Source organism: Megalops cyprinoides, chromosome 2 (genome assembly GCF_013368585.1).
Source record: "Megalops cyprinoides isolate fMegCyp1 chromosome 2, fMegCyp1.pri, whole genome shotgun sequence".
Classification (NCBI taxonomy): Eukaryota; Metazoa; Chordata; class Actinopteri; order Elopiformes; family Megalopidae; genus Megalops; species Megalops cyprinoides.
This window is the reverse complement of record NC_050584.1, coordinates 11,888,878-11,899,155: the sequence shown is the minus strand read 5'-3', so window position 1 is coordinate 11,899,155 and position 10,278 is coordinate 11,888,878. Positions and strand designations below refer to the sequence as shown.

At 47.5% G+C, this 10,278-nt stretch overlaps 1 protein-coding gene across 1 annotated transcript; it reads right to left on the bottom strand.

Moving 5' to 3' along the window:
- Positions 1-434: 434 nt before the first annotated feature.
- slc22a17 (solute carrier family 22 member 17) lies at positions 435-10,063 on the bottom strand. The gene is made up of 9 exons (XM_036522786.1): positions 9,593-10,063; positions 4,923-5,026; positions 4,546-4,700; positions 3,849-4,014; positions 3,353-3,468; positions 2,333-2,438; positions 1,677-1,900; positions 1,299-1,410; positions 435-790 (listed from the first exon to the last, which is right to left on the bottom strand). The coding sequence occupies exons 1-9, from the start codon at positions 10,061-10,063 to the stop codon at positions 514-516; spliced, it is 1,731 nt and encodes a 576-aa protein (XP_036378679.1). The 3' UTR covers positions 435-513.
- Positions 10,064-10,278: the final 215 nt, after the last annotated feature.

Genomic DNA, 10,278 nt, shown 5'->3' with positions numbered 1-10,278 from the left:
CTTTGGAGGGTTTTAGCAGGTGGAAAGTCAAAAGGCTCTCCACCCTGATGCTCTTTATGTACACTTTCCTGATGCTTTATCCAATGCTTGACATATCGTACGTATGTCAGTGAGGCCCTGTGTAGAGGTGATGCGGTACGAAGCAGCAGTGTTATCCTCTGAGGCATGGCTTGTAGCACAGACAGGGCAGTACCTGTTAGTGCTGAGGGGGGTAAGCAGTGTGTAGCTCGCCACGTGTCGCTGCGAGACCGCTCTACGAGGCCCTGCTGAGGCTACACACACCCGCGCAATCTCTGACGTACCGTGATGACGCGTGACCCGTCGATGTTATTAATAAACAGAAAGTGATATGTTATGGGGAGTGTCAGAAGTAGACTGTGCAGTTCCACGCCCGTCCCCATCCTCCCCTCCCTCCCCCCCCCCCCCCCCGGCGGCTCAGCTGGCCCCTCTCTGTTCTGCGCGGACGTGCCGTTACTCTGGCGGATGGCTGTGGCGGACAAGCACGGGCAGGTACTAGGTCTCTGGGTTGGGTGTGGCCAGCAGGGGTACGTTGTCCCTCCTCCTCCGGCCCAGCGGGGGGCGCCGGTACTGCTCCCCGTCGGCCAGCGTCTGGGGCAGGGGCTTCCTCTTACTCTCGGGCAGCAGCAGGATGGAGAGCACGGCCAGCAGGGCCAGGGACGAGTACACCACGTGGTGCAGGAAGTAGCCATAGTGATTACGCAGGTCCATAAGAGGGGAACTGAGGCGACCCACACAGCCCAGGGCCATCACCATACCCACACCAACGCCTCTGCAGAAAGGAGAGTCAGATGCACTGTGAGAGTGGGACACTACACACACTCAGAGTGAGACAGCATACACACTAAGAGACAGACAGTATATACACAGAGTGAGACAGTATACACACTAAGAGAGACACACTATACACTATACACTGAGACTGAGATAGTATACATACTAAGAGAGAGAGACAGAGAGACTATACACACTAAGAGGGAAATACTATACACACTAAGAGAGACACAGTATACACACTGAAACTGAGATAGTATACACACTAAGACAGAAACCATATGAACAATGACAGTGAGATACTATAAACACTGAGAATGGTATAGTATACTATACACATGCTATACACACAAGATACATACTATACACACAAGATACTATACACATACTATAACAGATGTATGTCTGATAAAGGCACGACTAAAGCAAACATTAAAGTACTGCCAGACAGAGGTAATGTAACTGCACGACAGAGAGAAAAAGGATGAGACGACGGAGACCGTTACCTGATAACTGTGGGGATGACCTCGGCTGTGAAGAGGATACAGAGGGAAGCTGCGGCCTGGGACGAGAAGAGACCGAGCACCGAGAACACCGTTATGGCCGACTCACTGAGATCTGTGAGAGACACGGAGAGAGACGCAATGCCACATTCACTCTGTGAAACAGACTGACCATGCAAGCACAACACACAGGCGAGATAGAGGCAACACACACACATGTATTAAATTTAATGTAATGCACCAAAGTGGCCACATGGTGGCGACAGTGACTTTGTAAAAACGGGCACACTTTCAACATGGGCAGTACACATAAGTACTGATGATCAGGATAACCAAAAACTGCTTTAAATGTTTATTCAAGTTTAATCAAGTCCTACTTACACTCCATCAGTCCCAGCAGAATAAGAGAGGCTAAACCTGTCATCGTCATTGCCAGAAGCAGGATGCCACGGCGACCACACCTGTCCACAGTTGCCCATAGCAACAGCCAGGCTCCGCCACCCGCACAGACAGAGAGCAGGTAAGTCCAATAGAAACTGGGGGCGGTGCCTCGGACATCACCACGGAAAGAACTGTAGCAGTGACTGATCCCATGAGAGATAAATCTGGGGGAGAGAGAGAGAGAGAGAGAGAGAGAGAGAGAGAGGGAGAGAGGGAGAGAGGGAGAGAGAGAGAGAGGGAGAGAGGGAGAGAGGGAGAGAGAGAGGGAGAGAGGGAGAGAGAGGGCCACTTATTATAACTAAAGTCCATGAAATCAGAGTAATGGAGAGAGCTTATGTCAGACAAAAAACAACAAACAAGAACCAGGCAGGAACCTATGATTCTGATTCCCAGAATTTAAGTCACAAGACAGTGAAAGTGTACTCACAAAGTGATGCCCAGTACAGTGATGTTTGAAAGGTGGAACAGATAGTGAGAGAGAAGTTTGTTACACACCAGAACAAACTGTCCAAAGACAGTGTCTCAAGCACCCTCTGATGAGAGAAAAAAAAAGGAGACCCGACTACTCCAGCGAAGCACGCGTGAAGGTGACTTACGATGTGAATCCCAGCACACACATGTTCTTCCAGATGTTCCTGCTGTGCAAAAGTTCGGGGAAGGACAGGTGGGGCCGTCCAGAGGGGGGCGGCTCCGACTCTAGCTCTGTGTACACAAAAACACAATCTTATACAGCAGTGCAAGGTGACAACAGAATATCATACAAACATATGGGAAAATATATACACATGCATCCAGTGCTGGATTTTTCTTCTACACACAGACGTAAAACATTTCATTCATGACATTCACATAGTCCACCTGCGTCACGTGACCTCGACATTCCGTACATTCGTGTTTTCCTTGCACACGCACATAGGGTGTAGCTGTCACATATTTTCTCTTGTGGCTATGAACGCTACCTTGGGTACAAAATTCCAGAGAAACATTCCCTTCGGACACAAACCAAAAAAAAAAAAAAAAACTGCCAAAAAAGAACAGGGAACAAGCTATGTCCATGCTGTTGCCAGAAATGTCAGTGTCAACGGAGGGTGGAAACTTTTTTCTGTGTGCAACAGGCACCTGTTCTAATGTTTCATATGTACACTGGGCAACAGATGCATTGTAGAACATTCTGGACCAGATTATGTGAGAAAGGTCCTGTGTCTGGAACACATATAGAACTGTGTGGTGCTCGTTAGGAAGAATGGAATTATTCTGCAGAGGGAAATCAATGTCCTTAAAATAGCTGTACAGAACACACTTCAGGTGTCAGCATAGCTCGATGCTGGCGAACAACACACATGACACTGAAAGTGCACTGTGAAAATATGGACCCCATCACTACCGTGCCTTTCATTTAGACAGAAAAAATAAGCATCTGTCTTTAAAAACTACATTAGCCACGTCCAGCCTACACATTTTGAAATGTTAAAACATCCAATACGTTCCCTGAGTACGTGTTTCAAAGTGTAAAAACAATTATGTCAGCTTGATATTTTTAAATTCAACCTGACATATTCACACCAGGAAAAAAAAAATCTGTAATAAACAGATAAATCCCTTCTGCCTGTCTGTACCTGTGAAGCTGTCATCATCCCTCTCTCTCTCTCTCCGCTCGCTGAAGGAATGCAGGTCTGTGGATCTCTCAGAGAGCAGGAGCCAGCGAGGAGACTCGGGAAACACCCCGGGCACACTGAGCGGGAGGGGGAGGCCGTGTAAGCGCTGAGACTATTAAAATACTTTACATTCTTTCACTGTGGTTTACAAAGCATTAACATTCTGGGGTGGTGTTAATCAGAACTGAATTTTCAGTCCATGTCAGTTGTGCATATGATTTGTTAAATAAATTGTATTACTGTCATGCCAATTAGGCAGTCAGAAAGGAAGAAAAGGTGATGTGGAAGCAGCGACAGTAAGGCCATGTTAGACGTGTGACACGAACACACCTTTGCAAATGAATTAAGCATCAACACATCATGACACTAACGAGGGCTTAGCACAGACTGACAAACCAATCACACCCCAAAACTGTGTTCTCTCTTCCCTTCACACGAGGCTCTAATGCTCTCTCACCCATAGCTCAGGAACAGAGAGAGCGGTGCAGTCCCTGCTCCCAGCAGCCCCCTCCAAGACTGACATCCCAGAGCCACACCCAGCAGCAGCAACTCCCCAGCAACTGTTGTCAGGCCAGCCACCATGGTGACCAGCAACCTTAACGATGGGTCGCAGAGTTCCAGACCTGTCAATTAAAAAGCGAGAAAAACAAGAAAACTGTGCTGATGGAGTAGACGAGTCTTGTCAAAAAACAGGACAGTGAACACAGGACTGGGACCAAGTGGTTAGCAGACAGACAGACAGACATATAAACACATACATACATACATACATACATAGCTGTAAACAGAGATAATATAATTGTAATTGTGACAGCCCCACAGCTTTACATTAACATCAAATGATTAAACTCAAATATTTAACACACAGCAGTACTACTGTTTTTAAAACAGTGTTTCCTGATTAGGTCTAAAAGTTACATTTATTAATACAATATCCAGTTCACAGTGATTAGCAGGAATGCAGATGAATTGCAGTCCTAACACCTGTGCCAGCATTCCCTTCAATTTACTCATCCTCATCATCCTTTTCATAGAGAATGTTTTCATTCGCTCTCTCTTCCGCCCCGTTCCATTCCCCGCCCTTCATTATCGTTACTCTGTGCCGCTCCCCCCACCCCCACCCCCGCCCCTCCAGGCCGCGCTCCCTCACTCACGGGTGATGTACAGAGTGAGGTAAACTCCAGCGGTGGCCGCAGCCAGGCAGAAGCGCGTGATGATGAAGAGAGAAGGCGAGGGAGAGACGCACACCAGCACCCCAAAAATCACTGACAGGGTCAGGGAGGTGAGCAGAGTCTTCAGCCTGCCCAGCCTGACGGACAGACAGAGAGCGATTCAATTAGAAAATATTAATCCAGTTCCACAGCCAACTGCACACCGCTCGGCTGACGGCTAGTACAAAATGATGCCATTCAGAAGAAAGCAGGGCTGCATAGAGGGGGACTAACATGAACCAGACTTGACAGCAAGTGGCACAGTTTGTTCCTTTCTTATGGCCCTCATCCCAAAAATTCTAGCCCTCCTTCCCCCTCACCGGTCAGCAGCGTAGCCCAGGCCCAGGCAGCCGGTCAGGATTCCGAGTATGAAGCACACCTCCTCCACGGGCACCAGCCAGTACTGACCACACACCAGGTCCCACTGAAAGAGAGAGAGCGGGCAAGAACAGCACAGAGGGAGAGAGGGGGGTGTATCTGTTAGACCTGATCAATAATTCAGTAACACACGATACTCCTCAAAGGGGGAGCCGGCAACTTTCTGTCCGACCGCGACCGCGCACAACGCTGTTGTTTCCACTGCACGATCACTTTACAATGACTGTCATTACCGGAATCGTTGTCTTTATTAGCACGGCAGCCTCGCTCCGTTCACGATGGCGACCTCTAATAACGCCGCTGCTTCTGCTGTTAGCATATTTCTGCAATGATGGGACTGGGATAAGGTCTCTTTATACAGTACGGAAGCTGCAGCTAACAATACATAATATAACTGACCCCAGAGTATTCAAGTGTACAGGGCTGTCACCTATCATCGATCAGCCCGGGCTCACAGACCGACAAACCACACAGCACTCGAGACAACAATATTTCACAGCGTAACAAGTCACATGGATGGAACGTTTGGAGGGAAGTAAAAACATCCACTGCACCTTACCAAACCAGTTTGCCCGGCCAGTACAAAGAGTGACTATACTGCTGATTTGGCATCCCTGCACCTCCCTTACCTTACCCTGTTCTCTACTCTGCCATTACACACTGGAATGTCGACAGAGAGGTTCTGACAATCCTCGAAGTAGAGCCAAAGCTAAGGATTTTTTTAAAAAAAATTCATTCATTCATTTTGCAGGTACTCTTCTCCTGAGTGACTCACGAGGCTAATGAATTGAATATAGCATGTTACATCAAATGCAGGTGACAGAAAGAACAACAACCACCACGGGTTACAGAGCAGCCACAATTGGAGTAAACAGACATTAATGGTTAAAACAGCACTGAAAAATGGTAAGAAAACATAGTGATAAACAATTATCCTTTAGGGGAACATATCTGCTTCATACCAAAGTAAACATAGGGCCTAATAATTACCTTCAAAGCAACACTACCTTACGGCTGTCTTTACATGGTACCAGACAATGATCTGTAAGGACAGCATTCACAAGCTGAATATTGTCATACACATAGTTACTGAGCTGAAATAGCTACACTGCACAATATCAGAACTCGCTGAAGCATAGCTGCTAGGTGTAGGACTGGTCCAAAGTCTGGGAGTCAAGGTGAGGTCTAAACAAAAGACAGATATAGAGTCTGCTGCTCTGACAGTAACAGGTGGTTCACTCCACTACTGGGTTTCCATGAGGAAAAAAGGCAAGGCGATGCACTGCCATGGACACGCCATTCAAACATTGCACTCTCAGGGCACTTAAACAGGGGTGGACAGTCTTACGAGCTGTCTGAGGGATTTCCATCACATTCGCTTAGATACACTTAATACAAACTGTCTAACCTAGCACGATAAACTTCTAAAGAGAGACTTCCATTTTCCTCCACGAGCAGGTCCTGTACACTGCCGTGTTAATACAGAGCCTATGCACAGGAGTGGAAGGGTATACGTCAGATTGGCACATCTACAATTCTAAATGACAGGACAGCACTCCAACGGCTATTACTAATTGCAGAGAATTTCATAGGGGCAGACAAATCACCCATTCCCCAGTGTGACCATGCTGAAAAAGACGTCGGACTCTTCAAATGGCTGAGTGAGATCACTGCATGTTTAGCTGACCGTGCAGAGAGTGAGGCTGACATCAGTGCAGATGGCTGACCAATGAGGGACAAACCCACGATGTGCTGCTCAGACAGCCAGACACGGGAACATATCCAAGGGGAAGAGAAGGCAAACACCCTGTGGTCCTCTGTTGTCATACAGTTAAAGGTAAGCAGAGCAGAGCTTAATTAGTACTTGGATGGGAGCCCAGCAGGGATAACCAGGTTGTCAGTAGAAATGGCACTGGTAAGACAGTAGAGGACAGTCTTCCTTTTGGGTAAAACCTTTAAAAAATGAAAATTGGATTGTAACCTCTGCGGGCGCATACATGCAACTCTCTCCGACCTCTGATTGTGTTTTCAAAGACGTTCAAAAAATAGTATGTTCATAGACACACTTATGCCACTTTGTAAGGAATTCATCCTAAAAAGATGTGGACTGAGCACTTAGCACTACCACAATCAACATACTGAGAGACTATTGCCTGGATCTAGTTCAATCCTCATAGACAGCCATTCATTTACAAGACACCCAAACAAAACAGGAGAAACTCAAGAGTTTGGATATCTTTACTTACCGTCACAAAAAATAAAATCTAATTCAGTCCAATATAAACTATATTCAAGATTATAAGCCATTTCATGAATTCTGAATTTTAGAGAGGAGCACCCCTTTAAATGGCCATTAAGGACCCCAGGCCTCTTAGTGCAGCAGAGTAGGGGTTTAGCTAAGCGTTCTGCCCAAACTAACATTCTAGCTTGCTAAATCTGACCATATAATCATCCCTCAGTTTAATAGGCTAAATAAATCTCAGCCCCTCCACTTCAACTAATGTGTGGTGATCACTCTGGTGCAAAATGGCTGCCATACATCATCAAAGTGGCTGCGACATATTGATGGTGGATGAGGTGTATTTTCCTCCCCTCAGAGTAACGTCTTCTGAGATCAATGAAAGATGCTGTTACTATTATGAGCATTATTACCGTAATTATTGTTATTACTTTGGTAAGAACGATGGCACCTGGAACAGTACCAGTGCGTTTCCCCCGAACACTACGGCGAATGCCCAGCAGTATTAAAAGCTTGGGCAATGTGTGATATCTAGAAAGGTATGCAATGGACATCTGCAAAGTGAATAAATCACACCGTGCGACATGCTGCCGGCTGCTGCCGCTGCAGTTCTGCCCCTTCTTCCTACACCAAAAGTGGATCGTTTCTGCAAGAAGAAATGTCATGCCTTTCAAAGTGCATACTGTAACAAATCCCTGTCTGCGGAACTAATGCTTTCAAGCATGACAGGGGAGGCGGGGACCTCCATGTCACTGCCGCACAGTCGAAACCCGGCCTCCGCGAAATCTGCCGCTTACACTCGAAGCAGCTCCCCCTTTTTAGTCGAGTGCCGCCTGTGATTCATCAACAGCACAACAGACCCTTCAAAGGGAAAACACTGCTGAACTCCTCATCAAAGGGCAAGCCGATTCTACCCAGACATTTCTGAACTGACAGTGAGAAATGTATGTTTTACGCACATTCACCTCTTTCACTCACTTCCTGCTGTGAGGGCAAGGACATTAGGGTGCCGGTTTGAGCGCAGCTCCGCACCGGCTCTCCCGAGCCAGCAATGGTGGCGCCCCAGCATGAAGAAGCCGAGCCAGATGCATGCTGCATCACAGGACCCCGCACTCCTGTCTCTGGTGGGTCGTGACCCACAGATCCTCCTTTTGCGGCCAGACTGCTTCAGATGGAAGGCCCTCCTCTGAGGGACTCTTGTGGACATTTCGCTACATAACATGTAACTAGGGGGGCTTGGAGGACAAAAGGAATGTCTGGAACCAAGATATCTCTGCAGTGGAGATATAAATGTAAATGTAAATGTAAGATACCTCCGCAGTGGAAAATGAAAAAGGTGACATCAAGAGGTGTGGGCGCTGGCTGATCTCAAAAGAGTGCAGAGACAATGGCTGTGACCTGGCCCCTCGGAAAAGAATTATTTCAAACGGTCGACTTCTGAATGGAGTCCAAGTCAGGCAAAGTGAAGCGGCAAACTCATCCTCTTAAAGACACGATCAACTGTCAACGCATTGTCCACAACAGCAGAGAAGCGTTAATGGCCATTAAATAAACCATGCCAAAATGCCATTGCCATGACAATAGAGAGTAAATGTAAGACAATAGCAGTCATGGCCACAACTACATAGAGTAAAACTAGTCATCAGAGAGAGTAACATACAGTAGAAAACCCCTGCAAAGAGCCCATTTCAACTCATTAGGTCTGCTGACTTTTCATACAGGAAATACCTTTGTAAACACTGAATATACTTCTGTAAACACGTTTGCACTCTTAATTACTACAATTAGAGTAAAAATTGACAGACCACAAAAAACATCTCCAGGTGTTCTTTATCTATGTAGCACTATAATTAGATTAGGTTTGATGTAGGAGGTAACTCCACTGAGCTCGTACGGATATAAGAGGAAAGAACTAATTAACATGTGTCTTTGTTGACGTTTAATTTTCCACCCACACAGCTCAGGCAAAAGTGAAATGCAAAGCACAAAGTAGTCAGACAGTAAGGTATTATCCCAGTTTGATGTAATCCACTCTGTATGTAACCTCAACTCACACTGGGACTCTGGAAAATTCCACATATAAACAATACCTTCATATATACACTTCAAAAGAACTGCTTGTTTACAGTTCCTAAAATGAGATGTACAACTGGTTCTGCAACATGAGCATCCTCACATTCACAAGTAACCCCATACTCTTTGGTGCACTGTACTGGTGCTGTTCCCTTTAATATCGATGACTGCAGAGTAAGAAATACACATATGTCTTGGTATAGAGCTGTTATCTACACACAATACCAATACTCTGTCATATAACCTGACAATAAAACATTCAAAACCGCAGACAGCGGTGACAGCTGAAGTAACGGTTACCTCTGTAACGATGTTATTCCTCAGTCCCTCGGTGACGTTGTAGTCCCAGCCATCCTCGCAGTTCACCACGCCAGACTGGGTGCCATTGACGAACTGGTACTGCTTGCACTGAGACCAGCCGCCTTTGTCACCCTCCCGGGCGCCGCTCTCCCAGGGCAGAGAGTAGTTGAGGAGCTCGGGCGACGGCGAGGCCACGGGCAGGCGGCAGTGGTGAGGCGAGGAGAGGGTGAGCAGGGGGTCGGAGGACAGCAGGAAGGACAGGAAGAGGTTGGGCAGGACCGAGAGGCAGAGGAGCAGGCGCTGCTTCTTCCGCCCCAGTGCCAGGATCATCACCTCCCCAGTGGGGGGGAGGGAGGGAGGAGGGGGGAGAGCGGAGGGGGCGGGAGACGACGGGGTGGGGGAGGACGGGAGGGACGGAGGTGGCGGGGGACAGGGGGACGGGGAGGGGAGGGGTGACGAGGGGGAGGTCATGACCGAGGGTGCGGAGTGGGGGGGGGGTGCACGGGCGCTGTGGTCTGCCTGTCCGTCAGGTGTCCCAGAGCCCGGCAGTCTGCCTGCTGTGCTACTCTGGCGATCTCTTCGTCTGCCTGGAGAGAAAAAGAGAAAGAGAGAGAGAGAGAAAGATAGACCTCTGTCTGTGTCTCTCCCTCTCTCCCTTCCTCTGTCAGTCTCCAGAAAGAGAAAAA

Bases quoted from the DNA above. Each gene is read 5' to 3' on its own strand.
- slc22a17 (XM_036522786.1), bottom strand. From the start codon at position 10,063: ATGACCTCCCCCTCGTCACCCCTCCCCTCCCCGTCCCCCTGTCCCCCG. The intron at 4,015-4,545 runs GTGAGTGAGGGA...TTTAATTGACAG, and splicing joins CCTCACTCTGTACATCACCC to GTCTGGAACTCTGCGACCCA. The intron at 791-1,298 runs GTAACGGTCTCC...TCCTTTCTGCAG, and splicing joins GTCATCCCCACAGTTATCAG to AGGCGTTGGTGTGGGTATGG.